At 39.7% G+C, this 17,493-nt stretch overlaps 1 protein-coding gene and 1 pseudogene across 2 annotated transcripts in view; both read left to right on the plus strand.

Annotated features, from left to right (window-relative positions):
- The first annotated feature begins 2,367 nt into the window (after positions 1–2,367).
- LOC147347011 (butyrophilin subfamily 1 member A1 pseudogene) lies at positions 2,368–3,646 on the plus strand (annotated as a pseudogene). The gene has a single exon (XR_015152670.1). The product of XR_015152670.1 is annotated as a butyrophilin subfamily 1 member A1 pseudogene (transcript).
- A 4,233-nt stretch (positions 3,647–7,879) lies between these two features.
- The window catches only part of LOC147347012 (butyrophilin subfamily 1 member A1-like), a 109,197-nt gene continuing 99,583 nt past the window's right edge, over positions 7,880–17,493 (plus strand). Inside the window, exon 1 of the mRNA XM_086370568.1 lies at positions 7,880–7,939. Coding sequence (XP_086226694.1) covers positions 7,880–7,939 — 60 coding nt within the window. The remainder of the gene's footprint in view (positions 7,940–17,493) is intronic.

A 17,493-nucleotide genomic window follows, 5' to 3' on the forward strand; every position in this document is an offset into this window, starting at 1 on the left:
CTCAACTCATCCCACCCTCACCCTCTCCCACAGAGTCCAAAAGGCTGTTCTATACATCTGTGTCTCTTTTCCTGTGACTTTTTAAAAAAGATTTATTTCCTAGATATAGTTTTCCTCTTATGACATTCGCCTCTTACATACTCCTGTCTTTCCTTTGCCTTCTTGTGAATTTCAAATTACCTTATCCATTTTCTTTTTGGCTTCATGAACTCCTCCTGTATTAAGTCTCTTAATTCCCTCCTCTAGTTTTTAATCTTCCTTTTTATTTTATCTTTCTGGTGATTACCATGACTTCATTATAAGGTTGGTGGAAAAAAAAAGATTGGTGAGATCAAAGGGATTAAGCTAAGAAGAATGTTGTTATTTCCATTCAATAGAAAGTTTCTTTTAACTTTGGTTTTTCTCATGTGCTCTGAGATGGAGTCCCCATTTTTTATATATTATATTCTTTCAACTTAAGAATAGTGTTCAGACTCCAAAGCTGCTGAATAAGTTCTTCCTTTGTTGACCTTTCAAACACTTTGCATATACTAATGTCAAGTGTAATCTTGATACACTTTGCTTGACCATAATCTCCAGTAATCTAAGGTATATAAATATTTTTACATGAATTTGCATCACTTTTTCTTTCCAAGCAAAATTATTACTGTTTATTCATTTTTATTTTAACTATTTAATAGCTAATTCAACAAATTTCTCTTCCTTCAGGGTCTTGAACATACATTTTTCAGTCACTCAAATAAACTTCATTGATATTTTATATGTAAATTCTATGGCTATTTTCTAAAATAATTCTACATTATTTTTAGTATCCTACTACAAGAATTATTAAATCTTTATGTCCATTCATATCTGATTATATTCTTCAAACTATAGTGAAGTTTCCAGATGGAATGAACTTTACACATTTCTTTCATTGCTTTTGAAATGGACATTACTTAGCAAGTTTCAGACACAAATATTGACAGATGTATGGCATTACTTGCATCTTCTTCATGATGTTAAGAAAATTTGTTTATATACATGCATGATTGTGTATTTTCTTTCAGAGAGGAAGAAGGCTCAATTCAAGTCTGGTGAGTAATGATTATCTCTCAGACACCTTCACTGTTCTGTTTTTCTTAGGTTCTGCCCCTATGCTAGTGGGATAGAATGCAAAAATATTTTTAAAAAAAATGTTTAGTGTAAGCAAAACAGCACTGGAAGCATTATCTTTATAAATATCAATGCTTTAATAAATTCTCTCTGAAGTGAAGCCACTAATGATGACTCAGCATGTAATCCTTCCTCTCCCCTTTCCTTCTTTCCATCTCTGCTCCTTCCTTCATGCTTCTATCCCTGCCACCTTTGTTTTTTCTATACTTCTATCTATCCTTCACCTGATAATTTTATCACCATGTTTGAAATTGGAATATAAGGATATAGGATATAAAGAGAAAGTTCAAAGGATTCAATAGAAGAAATAGGACAAAGACAAATATTTCTTATATTTGCTTTTAACATAACAAAAAAGACAAAGAAGACATGCAAGAATAAAAGTTGTTTTTTCTATTTTGTTCATTTGCAGCATGGAGGGAAATACCATTATATGCTGGTAAGCAACATGGACTCTGATGAAGAAAATTCTATTATCAAAGATATTTTAAATGAACACCCTACTGTGTGCAAAATGGTTTGCTGAAAATCAAGGAAACTCCAAGGCTTTATTCCATGAATTCAGTAGATTGCTCATTATTCTAACAGATAATAATATGTTTGGAACATTACATCTTAACAGCTTTATTATTTTTAGTTGCATATAACATTGTGATTTGAGTGAAGGTAGAATGGTTATCATCTGCTAAAATTTGAAGAATCTAAAGTGAACAATAAGTTATTTGTTCAGACCCATCATATCCTGTATTTCCTTTCAAACATCCCAAATAGATTGCAAATATTTGTCCTATATGAATTTTGGATGAGGAGAGCATAGCATTGGCACAGGTCTTCAAGTCATACATAATTTAGCATCTTGTAAAAAGAGGTTCAAGTGTATAAAAAGAGGTTGGTTTTTCTTTTCTTTTTTTGTTGCTGTTATTCTTCAATTAAGACGTTTATTACCATAGTATTCTGGACAGACAGGAAGCTCTATCCGTCAGATGATGGATTCTTATGTTCATTTGCTCTTTGCAGACTGGAGGAAAGAAGAGTTCCAGACTGGTAAGTCTGTAATGATCCAAAAGAGACCCAGCTCCTTGTGGGGTAGTCCCAGGGAGGATGGGTGAGGGAGGTGAACTGGATCTTCCCAGGGCCAGAGGAGCCCTCACGGAAGGGAGACTGTGGCCTAAGCCTACTGAGACCCTCCCAGAAACTTGATGATCCCTTGTCTTTGCAGTAAATCTGACTCTGGATGCAGCCACTGCCCATCCTGCCCTCTTCCTGTCTGAAGAGGGGAGAAGAGTAACATGGCAAGAACCATGTCAGGAACTTCCCAGCTGCCCAGAGAGATTTGTCTCCATTCCCTGTGTGCTTGGTCAGCTACACGTCAGCTCAGAGAGATACTTCTGGGAGGTGGAGGTTCAGGACACACATTCCTGGGACCTGGGAGTTTGTAGGAATAATGTAGCAAGGAAGGGGAGGGTCACAGTGTCACCGCAGAATGGTTTCTGGGCCATTAGGCTCTATGACGGGGAGTACTGGGGCCTCACATCCCCAGAAACTTCTCTTACTCTAAAAGAAAAACTCTGTAGGGTGGGAGTATTCGTTGATTATAAGGCTGGAGATGTATCTTTCTATAACATGACAGATGGATCCCACATCTACACATTTTCCAAACAAGCATTTTATGGTGGCCTAAGACCACTTTTTAGACTTTGGTCCTCTGACTCAGGCCCTCTGACCATTGTCCAGGTGGACTAGAACACAATGATGCTGTAATTCATATGCCTAACCTTCCATGATGATTACAGTTCTCCCCACTAGACACAAATTTTTTTTCTTCCTCCTTTACTGACTTATTCTCAGTTGAAGCTCTGATACACAGACTGATGGTTGTCTCCCATATTAATTCTCCCTTCTTCCTAAGTTATAGGTCCCTCTTCTTATCACTATGCCTATGACAGCCTAGTACAAAGATTAGATTTCCTTGCATCCCCTGCTGAATGTGACTAAATTATGACCAGTGCATTTTAAGATGAATTATTCTGTATGACTCTTTGGAAAAGACCCTGATCCTGGGAAAAATTGAGGGCAGAGGAGAAGAGGATGACAGAGGATGAAGTGGTTGGATGGCAACACTGATTCAGTGGACATGAACTTGGGCAAACTCTGGGAGATGGTGAGGGACAAGGAAGCGTGGAGTGCTACAGTCTGTGGGGTTGTGAAAAGTTGGGTACAGCTTGTCAACTAAACAACAATATTCAGTATGATCTCTGGAATGTGTTCTTAAAGGAAAATTATGTGATTTTCTTCTTTTCTCTAATTATTTGGATGGCTGGAATGTGCCATGATGGATGGATCTCTAAGAACATCTCTGACCATGTAATATGATACAGACAGAAAAGATATTGATAGAATGAGTCTAGAGTTTTGACAGCTTTATGAAACTACTATATGCTCACTTTCTGAATTACTTCCAGTAAGAAATAAATTTTATATCTTTAAACCATTTGTATGTTGTATTTTTGTCTGTTGTGACTGAATCCAATACTAACTCAATCACCCTCCCTTTAAGGATGGTGGCAGATGACTTCCACAGTTGAATATTCAGATGAAACAGTAAATGTAAAGTCCTGTACTTGCTTGCTCAGCTACTCCAGTGTGTCAGTCTCATTTAGGGTCTTCCAATTTCTCCTGAATCCTCAGTACCTCTTGACTTTACTTCCCACCCTCTCCTTTGTGGTTACCATGGTTAATAATTTTAGGTATTATCTTACTAATGAGTAAAAATCCCTGGCCTCATTGCCCTTATATCACATGTACTTGGAAAAACACATCCAAATATGGATAAATCTAATTACCTATCTCTCATACTGGCAGTTAAACATGCTATAGAAATCCACACATGTGAGCAGATGGTTCCTCTTTACTTGTATGATTTACCTATCACAACTTGGACACCAGCACTATCAAGTAATCCTCTCATTCATTAAAAAAATCTACCTTCATTAAACTTCCAAATCTACTCCCACCTTTACTCAATATATGACCGTGTTCCCACTTTGAAAATAATATTAATAATAATAATCAATTAGAAGACAATTATCTCATCTTTGCAATAATAAATACAACAAACCTAAATCTCCACCTCCCCATTACTCCTCTCTCACTGTGTTATTAACAGAAGTATTTCCCTTTCTTCACAGGAACACCAACCAATCTTTATCTCCATTCATTCTGTACTGGGCTCTCTGGACTTCAATCCTTCAGTTGTTCCTCTCAGACTTTCCTCAAGATTTTTCCCACAAACCTTATGTTTTTCAAAATCTTGTCCACCTTAAAAATCAAAACAATACAATTTTCTACCTACCCTAAATCCTCCTCTATACTCTTCTTTCATAAACTCCTCAAAATAATTACATAAAAACTGTGTATTTCTGTGATTCCCATTTCCTTCTTCATATACTCTAGGTTATGGGTTAAACTGTATCTCCCTCACCACCTTTCCTAAATTCACGTATTGAAAGCCCTTACCTCCAGGACCTCTGAATGTGACTTTGTTTGGAAATAGGTTCATTGCAGGTGTCATTAAAGATGGAGTACAGTGCATCCCTAGTACAGTAAGACTGTTGACCCTAAAAAGGGTGGGGGGAGGGGGAGAAATTTAGACATCCACATAGGCACAAGGAGAATGCCATGTGAAGTCTGAAGTCTGCTTCCACAGCCAAGGAATGCACAAGATTGCTAACAAAGTACCAGCTGCTAGGAGAGAAACTTGGAACAGATTCCTCCCCAGCACCTTCAAAAAGAACATAGCCCTGCCACACCTCAGTATCACAATTCTTGGCCCCAGAACTGTGATATAATAAACTTCAGTCATTTAAGGCAATCAATGTGTGATACTTCATTACAGTCTATTAATAGTCCCAGCAAAACAATGTACTATTTTTTATTTTGGTTTGTTAAACACAATCTGATCATTTATTCTTTAAAAAAAAAATAATAACCCAAAACCTGTTACAGAAACTCCAGAGAATTTCTGCATTTATATAAACTTCATGAAACAGTTGAAAACCAACATAGAAAAAAAATTTTAAATTCTACGACTGTAATGAATTTATGTAAAGTACTTAATTCTGTGATAATTATGTCTGTATTTCACTGTTCATAATTCCACATGCCTGAATACCTATTGTTTCATGTTAAAGCTATCAATATCCTTAATTCCTATTTTACAGATGAGTAAAGTAAGGCTTTGATTATTTATATTGTTATCAGACTTTTAATATTTCCCAAAGTCACACATTTACTAGATGCCAGAACTGGAACTAGAGTCCCAGTCTTTTGACTCAACAAATCCAAGGCAACTTTTCCTAAACAAACTCACTCTTTTCTTATTTATCTAGACCAAAACATCACGATACATATACTTCATGATGAGGACCAGTTACAGGTTTATGATTAAAGAAGTAAAATCAACAGCAGTGTGACCAAAGAGTTATAGTAAATGTATGTATGCTATGCTAAGTTGCTTCAGTTGTGTCCAACTCTTTGTGCCCCCAGGGACTGAAACTCACCAGGCTCCTCTGTTCATAGAACTCTCCAGGCAACAATATTAGAGTGGATTGCCATGCCCTCCCCCAGGGGATCTTCCCAACTCAAGGATCAAACCCATGTCTCTTACATCTGCTGCATTGGCAAGTGGGTTCTTTACCACTAGCACCACCTGACAAGCCCACTTTATAGTTAAACGGTGGGTGTTAAAGCTCTTAGTTTAAACGATCACAAGCTATTAATTCTCGAAGTATGATTCCAAGGAATATTAGTTCTATGATAGCCTCTTGCTTAAATAAAGCTCTCAAATCTTTTCTGCGATAGCCTTTTGCTTAAATAAAGCTCTCAAAATTATAAAATTAAATAGGTTGCTGTCGGAGAAGGCAATGGCACCCCACTCCAGTACTCCTGCCTGGAAAATCCCATGGATGGAGGAGCCTGGAAGGCTGCAGTCCATGTGGTCGCTGAGGGTCGGACACGACTGAGCAACTTCATTTTCACTTTTCACTTTCATGCATTGGAGAAGGAAATGGCAACCCACTCCAGTGTTCTTGCCTGGAGAATCCCAGGGACGGGGGAGCCTGGCGGGCTGCCGTCTATGGGGTCACACAGAGTCGGACATGACTGAAGTGACTTAGCAGCATCAGCAGCATAGGTTGCTGTATTTTCTAGAAAGTGCTATTCTAAATTATTTCAACCCTAAAAATGAAGCCATCAAAAGAAATAGAATCTGCCAGCTTGCCCTTCCCTATGGATTTCAGATTTGATAGTCCTCACAATAATTAAACCAACTTCCCTTACCCTCTCAATAAGTAAATCATGGAAGCCAATTCTGACTCCATTATGGAACTGTTTCTTTGACTTGCTTTCATTGATTTTGTTATTATAATCATACAGAATGATTTGCTTCAGAGAATCCTGCCCCTCTGCCTGATCGTTAAACTAAAGTGCCTTTGTTCAGAACCCTGTCCACCTGTGGACGGCAGGAAGGAAGAAAATAACACATCCCATACCTGAGGCTTGCCAAAGGGGGCCAAAGAATTGGTCCTAAAATAGAGGGAAGAACGTGGTGACCCAAGGATGAAAGAGCAGATAAAACCAAAGAGGGTCTTGGAATGCAGCAACTGAAAAACCAGACCCTTATCATCCTTCCCTCCCCATGTTGTAACTATTAACAGATTTCAGGTCCTCCTGAGCAGTATAACCTGTCTCCCCTCCTACCCTACACAGTGAGAAGGTATTTGCCTTACTCTTCCCACAGCCAGTACACATGTCTCATCCAATCAGCAAATGACCCACAAGACACCTATCTCACTCCTTGTACCCTGAGTATAAAAATGGACTAAAGACCCCTGTTCAACGTCAGTTCTGCCTTGAGCTGGCCCACTGTTCTAACAGCATCTCCCACTCTAATAAACTTTATTCTCCTCTAATTCTGCCTCATTTCTGGAAATTCTTTTCCAATCCTCACTTGGTCCATGACATTTTTGATGGCCCATAGGGGGACTTGGGGTCTCCTCCCCCACCTCCTCACTTCTCCATTCTCATAGGGACCCTCTACAAACTGGCAAGTGCTATAGAAGCAACTGAGGAACTCTGGCCAGGGTTACCCTCTGGTGTGTTCCAAAGGCCCCACTGCTCACTGTGCCCCAGTAGCTGCCACCCAAATGGGTAAGGGTCTCTCCTTTAGACTCCTTTCTAACTGAGGACTAGGCCAACCAATATTGCATGGGCACAGGTCAGGCACTTAAAAGCAATTAGGGTGCCTGCCACATGAGGACTCCTGTGTGAGGATAAGGGGGACATGGAATGGATCAGGCCACAAGGGCATTCAGCCCCAGGAAGACAACTTCCATGCACTCCGTCAGGAACATAGTGGTTGAAGCAAAACAGAGACGATTGTCCCCTGGCCATGCCTCCCCAATAGGATAGTAAGGCGGATTCCTCAGCCTTCTTCCCTGTCACTTTCACTTCTCTTTTCGGTCTGGATTAATTTATGGAGCCTAGATATTACCTCTGAGCCATCCCAAGAGTGCCTTCCATGTTTCAGGGAATCACCAAATGGTGAGTCACCCAGGAATGTCTGTCTGCTGGGGTCACATGGTGCCTTAGCACATGGTTCTCAGGGGTCACCTCTCACTGCGGATGTGACTGTTGGGACGGTTGGCCATTGTGTGCTATTAGTCACATGGCGAGATCACTGGGACCAAAGGGACAACTTTCTCTCAGTACCCCCATTCTATGTCAGGTAAGCTAAGAGTGGGTTCTGGTATGTCCTGGAAGCCTTTCTCAGACTCACTCCTTGGCTACAGTCTCAGAAACTGGAAAATTTTGACCCTGCAAAAGGCATGGCCCAAATACAAACTGGGAGAACCCCCAAAAAGTGGCCTCTGAAGAGCACAGTAGCTTTGCCAAAAACAGAGAAAGGACTCAGAATTTCCTTATGTTCATTCCTTCAAAGCCCTCAGTCAGAATCCAGATTTGAGGGATTCATACCACATGTGTCTTTCTGTTGCCTCCCTATCTCCTGTCCCTCTCTCTTTCTCTCTATCAGATTTCCAGATGACCCCTACTCGACCTTTCATATCCACATGATCTCTAGGAAAGGATTCTGAGGTTCCCTTTGGTCCAGGTCTTTCTCCTATTTTGCAAAATCTGAGGGATCCAATTCACCCATTCCAGTCCATTTTAGTTCACTGATTCCTAAATGCTGATGTTCACTCTTGCCACCTCCTGTTTGACCACTTCCAATTTACCTTGATTCATGGACTTAACATTCCAGGTTCCTATGCAATATGGTTCTTTACAGCATCGGATTTTAGTTCCATCAACCAGTCACATCCGCAACTGGGCATTGTTTTCACTTTGGCTCCTTCTCTTCATTCTTTCTGGAATTATTTCTCCACTCTTCTCCAGTAGCATATTGGGCACCTACCGACATGAGGAGTTCATCTTTCAGTATCATATCTTTTGGCCTTTTCATATTATTCATGGGGTTCTCAAGGCAAGAATACGAAGTGGTTTGCCATTCCCTTCTCCACTGGACCACGTTTTGTCAGAACTCTCCACCATGACCCACCCATCTTGGGTGGCCATACACGGCATGGCTCATAGTTCCACTTTTTCATCATCGAAAAAGCAAGAGAATACCAGAAAAACATCTGCTTCTGCTGCTAAGTTGCTTCAGTCATGTCTGACTCTGTGCGACCCCATAAATGGCCTCCTACCAGGCTCCTCTGTCCCTGAGATTCTCCAAGCAAGAACACTGGAGTGGGTTGCCATTTCCTTCTCCAGTGCATGAAAGTGAAAAGTGAAAGTGAATTCGCTCAGTTGTGTCTGACTGTTAGGGACCTTATGGACTGCAGCCTACCACGCCAAAGTCTTTGACTCTGTGGATCACAACAAACTGTGGAAAATTCCTGAAGAGATGGGAATACCAGACCACCTTACCTGCTTCCTAGGGAATCTATATGCAGGTCAAGAAGCAACAGTTAGAACCAGACATGGAACAACAGGCTGGTTCCAAATTGGGAAAGAGGTACATCAAGGCTGTACATTGTCACCCTGCTCATTTAACTTACATGCAGAGTACATCAAGCCAAATTCAGGCTGGATGAAGCACAAGCAGAAATCAAGACTCCCAGAAGAAATAGCAATAACCCAGATATGCAGGTGACACCACCCATATGGCAGAAAGCAAAGAAGAACGAAAGAGCCCTCTTGATGGAAGTGAAAGAGGAGAGTGAAAAAGTTGGCTTAAAACTCAACATTCAGAAAATAAAGATCATGGCATCTGGTCCTATCACTTCATGGCAAATAGATGGGGAAACAGTGGAAATAGTGACAGACTTTATTTTCTTGGGCTCCAAAATCACAGCAGATGGTGAGTGCAGCCATGAAATTAAAAGATGCTTGCTCCTTGGAAGGAAAGTTATGACCAACCTAGACAACATATTAAAAAGCAGAGACATTACTTTGCCAACAAAGGTTCATCTAGTCAAGGCTGTGGTTTTTCCAGTAGGCTTGTATTGATGTGAGAGTTAGACTATAAAGAAAGCTGAGTGCTGAAGAATTGATGCTTTTGAATTGTGGTGTTGGAGAAAACTCTTGCGAGCCCCTTGGACTGCAAGGAGCTCCAACCAGTCAATCCTAAAGGAAATCAGTTCTGAATAGTCACCGGAAGGACTGATGCTGAAGCTGAAACTCCAATAGTTTGGCCACCTAATTGGAAGAACTAAGTCATTTGAAAATACCCTGATGCTGGGAAAGATTGAAGGCAGGAGAAGGGGACAAGAGAGGATGAAATGGTTGGATGGCATCACTGACTTGATGGGCATGAGTTTGAGCAAGCTCTGGGAGTTGGTGATGGACAGTGAAGACTGGCATGCTACAGTCCATGGGGTCACAAAGAGTCGGACACACCTGAGTGACTGAACTGACATGTGGGATCAAAACTTTCCAAACATTCTAAAGAATCCCCTTCTAACTTCTTCCTATCTCTCAGGGTTGGGATGAACCAAGCTTCCCCCACTCCAGCAAATTCCCTTAACCCTTCAGATTCTTCTGATGGGCCAAAGGTCTCACTTCCAACCAGAGGGACAATCCAAGATTTTTATCAGCTGATCTGCCCCTGATATCAGATCAATTTGAACACTATTGGGTCTATAATTCAGGTATAAAACTATGACTACAGAAAAGAAGATGATTTGATGGCCCTGATATTCTTTAGACTCCAGAGAGAAATGTTAAAATGACATTTTTTTTCTTGGAAACCACAAAACCAGTTCTTTTTTGCATATGCAATCAAAAACAACTAGCTTGTTTAAAAAGCCTGCCTAGGGAAAAGCTTTAAAGTTAACCCTTTCCATATCCTTGAAATACACTGCCCACTTTGCCTGAGACCTCAGCCTTGGGCAAATTAGAACTTCAAGCCAAAAAAACAAGGCCAAAGAAATATTTTAAATCTCAGGCAGAAAACTACGAGAATCTGTCTGTCTGTCTGTCTCGATTTATGTGTGTCTCAGTATGTGTCTTTTGTTTTTTGATAATATTGCTGAAGTTGTAAATGAGTTCTTATTTAATTGGCCTACAGAAAAGTAAGCACTTACAAATCAAACAGTTCTAAACAACAACAAAAAAATTATCCTAAATGAATTTCAGATTCACTTGAACTGGGAAATATTCAATATTAAATATCTAGTGTTAATGTTTGCTTGATAATCAGATATAGACATGTCTGGTGGTGGTGGTGGTAGTTTAGTCACTCAGTCATGACTGACTCCTGTGACCCCATGGACTGTAGCCTGCCAGGCTCCTCTGTCCAGGGATTCTCCAGGCAAGAATACTGGAGTGGGTTGCCGTGCCCTCCTCCAGGAGATCTTCCTGATCCAGGAATCGAACCCTGGTCTCCTGCACTGCAGGCAGAGTCTTTACCAACTGAGCTATGAGTGTCTAAGAGTCATTAATTAATATTAAGCATAATATTTTCATTGTGCCAAGTTTTATTATAAATTAAACAGGTTTATATTATATTATATTATTATGTATTGTATATTATATTATAATAGGTTTATTATAAGTTAAATAGGTTTATATTATATTATTATATATTATATTATAATGTTTATTATAAGTTAAATATTGCTATATTGTTATATCTGTTACAAGTGTGTCAACAAGAAAAGTACCTCTAGAAAAAAAAAAATCCTAAAAAATGTAAATGAGACATGAGCTTTTAGATAAACTATTCAAAATAATTATACTTTAAAAATGTCTGTCTAAAATAGTCTCTCCAGATTTTGGTAACATGAATTACTAACATTGTGCTAAACTAAGTGATGAAAGTTTATTGAATACCTAGGTCATTTCCAAATAAAGTAAGATTCTGAAAATTCACTACTTAACACTAACTTCCTCTTACACAGAAACTAAAGAGATTTTTGAGTATTAATGAACAGCGTTTGGTGCCATCCTGAGATGTTCTCTATAAGAAAGCAAATTATTTTTTAGAAATTATCATTTCTAAATTTTATGTTCACAAATCTATAGAATGCTAATATAAAGGTCAGGTTTTGGTTGCTTAAGGAAAGTAGGATGTATATTTTGTTAATAAAGAAGGTATGAGGAGTGAAACTGCATTTTATGAAGGGAAAAAGAAGTAGTTCTGACGTACAGGTGGCTGTTTCAGGATAGGAAAACAAAGGAATGGGTACAGAAAGTCATAAGGAGGTTTCATGAAAAGTGGACTCCCAGAAAAGAATTTTGCACATAATACAAGTTTTCTTGCGATGTTGAACTGCCTTTGATAATAGATTTTAAGTTCCTTTACCTCTGAAGTGATCTGTTCTATGTTTACCTTTGAAATCTTTTGTTAACTTTGGCTAAGCGAATGACTATGTTTCACAGTGACTTATATGATCCTACCTGACTGTTATAAACCCTTTTGATATTTATTGACAAAACTTCCTAAATATCTTGACTTCTAGCTAACTTTGGGATGCTTCAGAGGGCACCTGAAACATCCCAAAGAGAGTTCATTTGACATGTTTAATTACACGGGGAGTATTGTTAGAAGAGTGATGAATCTTCTCAGGTTATATCATATGGTTGATTTTACTAATATAAATATCCCAGAAATTATGTGAAATTCATGAAAATCTGATATGTCCTGGTAAAATGTTGTCAGTTATAATTCTAGTTAACATATTAAAGTGTTACAAGTCACAGCAATGACCAGGTTACTTTGTCAATTGCAATTTAATCAGATTTTAAACATGCCTTCTATGGTTTCATTCTGATGCCTTTGCAAGAATATTGCTACTTCAAGATGTATGGAAAAGACCTTTCTAAGGTTAACCAATAAACAAATTTTGTTTGTTTGTTATCTGGTAAGCTGGTACCAGGCTGGAATTTAGTCTACTCTCAAAGTTAAAAGAACAAAGTTTTCTTAGAATGAAGCTTTCAATAACAGATTTTGAATTTCTTTGCCTTTAAGTGATTTATATTTGTTGTTTAAATCTTTTGTTACTTTGGTAAAGTAAATAAGCATTATTTAAGATTATGGTACATGTAGACAAGGCTCATTCTGCTTCTACAAAAATAACCCCTCATGGTTAGACTTTTGCTATCCTGACATCCTTAAAACATGGCATGGTCTGCTCCTAAATCAGGGAATTAAAAATGGGTGAACAATAGCTGTAAATCAAAGAGTCATGGCTATGGGAAATCCAAGACGGCCGCTTGGCTTTCCTGGGCTCCCTGACAAATCTCATTCTTATTTGATGGATTAAAGCCTACCCTGGCTACATGGTTAATGCCTTCATACTGACCAAAAAATTGTGTTTCACTTACTATTAAGTTCTAATTTTGTTAATTAAGGTCTGTGTTTACAGCAACTCACTTCTGAGCTAGTTCCTTGTTGTTATTGCTAAAAGGTTTAACTAAGTTATTTAAAAGGACACTCTAAGTTTGCTTCTAAAGCTTATCTCAGTAACCAGTCTTTGGATAAAGGTCAGATGCCCCATGATGTACAACCGGGAGATTAACACCTGGCTATAATCATTTACCTAAGCCGGATGACCTGGGGTATACTGTGCTATAGCTAATGAAAGTTCTTGACTTAAATTCTTGCTTGTGACCTTACTAATAACTGCTAGCTATATTATTTTCTATGTCGCTTGTTTCAGAAGATTGTTTCTTATGTTACCAAATGTGTGACTGAGCCTATGATAAAATGCTAATATGCAGTACCATATGAGATCAATGACTGTAATAAAGTAACTCTAGATATGGGAAAAGCAACAAGAGGGAATATTTTCCAGGACCAAGAGGCTAGTAAGACAGGTATGGTCCAGAGACCTTTGCTACTTGCAAGGTCTGGTCTAGTAACAATACATTGAGTGGCCTGTCAATGGAATCTTCGTTAGACCTGGGAATGAGCCTTCCCAGCACCACGGGACACAATGGTCATGAAATGCTCCAACGCATGGTCAAATATGTGGCTCTGAAGGGGCCTTACTGACTAGAAGTTGGCACTTGCCAGTTGCCTCTACAAAGATTAAATCATTACCACTGCAGGCTGCTGACCTTCAAGACCCCTTGAAAGGAGTTCAGCTTGGAGATCAGAAATAAGGCACTCTGTGTTCTGGGAAAAAACTGGAAGAACAAGCCTTCAGAAAGTCATATGTTTTGAGATAAAGATTTTATGAGCCCAAATTCTTGCATCTTCTCATACCTAGAGAAACACTAATCTCACAAAGCAATGTCTAGTCCTGGTTCTCCTGAGGCTACCTCCTCAGCGATTTTCTACTTCTATTAATCTTTGGGCCATGTATCTTTAACTTTCTTGTTAAGTCTGTTTCTTCTAGGATACAACAAATTTCCAAGTGGTAGTACAAGAATAGTCCCTAGCCAACACCCAGACAATGCTGAAACAAGCTGACTTATACTTCTGTGAACTCTCGTCTCCCTCCATAAATCACCTGACAGAGAGCAGGCAAAGAGAACCCAGAGCCCAACGACACCCCTGTACAGCCTGAAGAAGTGAGAATGGTTATTGCCCTTTTCCTTTGAAATTGGGTTCCCAAAGGCCTGAGAAGGGAAATAGGTAGATAGTTAGACATGAGTAGGGTATCAAAAGGGGCCAAAGAATTGCCCCTAAAAATAGAGGAAGGAATAAGGTGACCCAAGGATGAAAGACCAGATGAAACCAAGGAGGGTCTTGGAATGCAAGAACGGAAAAATCAGACCCTTACCATCCTTCCCTCCCCCATGTTGTAACTATTAACAGATTTCAGGTCCTCCTGAGCCTGTCTCCCCTCCTACCCCACACAGTGAGAAGGTATTTCCCTTACTCTTCTCCCAACCAGTGTACATGCCTCATCCAATCAGCAAATGACCCCCAAGACCCCTATCCTGCTCCTTGTACCCTGGGTATAAAAGTGGACTAAGGACTCCTTTTCGACATCGGTTCTCCCTTTGGCTGGCCCACTGTTCTAATAGCATCTCCCACTCTAATAAACTTTATTCTCCTCTTATTCTGCCTCATGTCTGGAAATTCTTTTCCAACCCACGCACAGACCACGACAATAGACACTCTCCAAAATGTAGCTTTATGTACCAGGGTACCTCTGATTCTGGCTCTATAATTTTGTTGTTGCTGTTGTTGTTTAGTCTCTAAGTCATGCTTGACTTTTTGCAACCTCATGAACAGAAGCATGCCAGGCTCCTCTGTCCTCCACTATCTTCTGGAATTTGCTCAAATTCATGTCCGTGAGTTATGATGCTGTCTAACCATCTCATCCTCTGCCACTCCCTTCTCCTCCTGCCTTCAATCTTTCCCAGCATCAGTGTCTTTTCCAATGTGTCAGCTCTTTGCATAAGGTGGCCAAAGTATTGGAGCTTCAGCTTCAGCAACAGTCCTTCCAATGAATATTCAGAGTTGATTTCTTTTAGGATTGACTGGTTTGATCTTGAGAGAGTAACAGGCAGGAAGGCTAGAGGTCCCCAAGCAAAGGAAATAGACTACAAGTGTCAGACTTTTTTTCTCTCTAAAGCAGCAGGAGGAAACAAACTCAAGTGACAGACATTTTTGTTTCCTTCTCTATACAAAATTAAAAGGAGGTTTCTTTTAAAATTCTGCGTTCTCATGACTACACCTGGTTCCATCTGAACTTAACTTTTCTTAAACCTTAAGCTAACCAATGCATTTCTCTTATGGAAATGTTTTTCTTAAGCTATGTTAATGAACTACGTATTTGCCTTAGGATCTGCCTTTTTTCAAGTCAGTTCTGCCTAAGACTCAAACCTTGAACCACTAAAGGCTGAACAAACCAGTGTGTCTTACTCATGGAAATGTTCTCTTAAGCTATGCTAATGAAACTCTGCATTTGCTTGAAAAGCTGCCTTTAAGATTCATGTCCATTGTTTCATGGCTGGGAATGACTCACCTTGTGCCCAGGCTATCTCAAAATGCATGTTGTGGGAGAAGGGCCTGATGGAACTCTCTCAGTTTTGAGGTGATTCTTTAACAGATATATAACTCTTTGCTAAAAGCTAGCAAGGGGGGCACTCTTTCTACTCCCTTCTGATGTCTATGTTAGAAGCTTCCTCTATCCCTTTATACTTTAATAAAACTTTATTACACAAAAGTTTCATGAGATAAAGCCTCGTCTCTGACCCCGGATCGATATCCTATCCTCCAAAAGTTACAAATCGTGGTGTAGCTCCTGGTTCCTAGCTACAAACTTTCAATCTCCTTGCAGTCCAAGGGATTCTTAAGAGTCTTCAGCACCACAGTATCAAAGTATCAGTTCTTTGGTGCTCAGCCTACTTCATGGTCCAACTCTCACCTCCATAACATGACCACTGAAAAAACCACAGCTTTGATTATGTGGACCTTCATTGGCAAAGTGATGTCTCTGCTTTTTAATGCACTGTCTAGATTTGTCATAGCTTCCTTTTGTTAGGTAGGTAGAATAGGGAAAAGGAGTCCAAAATGGCGGTGGCTAAAAGACAAAGAAGGTCAAAGGAAGGTCCGAGGACCAGAGTGAAGACTTCAGGCAGAACAAACAGAACAAACAGCACTCCTGGCTAAGCCCAATTTGCATAGGGCAGGCCCAGGTGGAGGAAAAAACATATAAAAGACAGAGCCAAAGCACTTTGTCTCGGACTCTGTCGCGCGCGTGCGTGCGCTCTTTTCTCTCTCTCTTTCTCTTTCTCTCTCTCTTTCTCTCTCTCTCTCTCTCTCTCTCTCTCTCTCACTCTCCTGCTATCTTCTAAATAAAATAGAGCTGTAACACTGATTTGCCTAAGAGCTGTAACATGATTTGTCCAAGACCTGAGAGCTGTCATGCACTGAGGGCTTTAATGTCCGTTGCTCCAAATCTTTGTTGTGACGAGACAAAGAACCGAGGAACATACACTCGCGTGACACTTTCAAGGAGCAAGTGTCTTTAAATTTCATGACTGCAGTCACCAGCAGCAGTGATTTTGGAGCCCATCAAAATCTCTCACTGCTTCCCCTTAGCCCCAACAAATATGCCATGAAGTGAGGAAGAAAGCCCTCCTCAGGAACAGTGCAAAGAAATAGAGGAAGAGAATAGAATGGGAAAGACTAGAGATCTCTTCAAAAATTAGAGATATCAAGGGAACATTTCATGCAAAGATGAGCACAGTAAAGGACAGAAATGGTATGGACCTAACAAAAGCAGAAAGTATTAAAAAGAGTGGCATGAATACACAGAATAACTATACAAAAAAGATTTTCAGGACCCAGATAACCACAAAGGTGTGATCACTCACCTAGAACCAGACATCCCAGAATGTGAACTCAAGCGGGCCTTAGGAAGCATCACTACAAACAAAGCTAGTAGAGGTGACGGAATTCCAGTTGAGCTATTTCAAATCCTAAAAGATGATACTTTAAAGTGCTGTATTCAATATGCCAGCAAATTTGGAAAACAGCGGTGGCCACAGAACTGGAAAAGGTTAATTTTCACTCCAATCACAAAGAAAGGCAATGCCAAAGAATGTTCAAACTAATGCATGATTGCACTTATCTCACACGCTAGCAAAGTAATGCTCAAAGTCCTCCAAGCCAGGCTTCAACAGTATATGAACCATGAATACCCAGATGTTCAAATTGGATTTAGAAAGGCAGAGGAACCAGAGATCAAATTGCCAACATCTGTAGGATCATCAAAAAAGCAAGAGAGTTTGAGAAAAACATCTACTTCTGCTTTATTGACTACACCAAACCCTTGACTGTGTGGATCACAATAAACTGTGGGAAATTCTGAAACA

Source organism: Bos grunniens, chromosome 23 (genome assembly GCF_055505025.1).
Source record: "Bos grunniens cultivar Pamir isolate PY7600 chromosome 23, Bosgru_T2T1.0, whole genome shotgun sequence".
Classification (NCBI taxonomy): domain Eukaryota; kingdom Metazoa; phylum Chordata; class Mammalia; order Artiodactyla; family Bovidae; genus Bos; species Bos grunniens.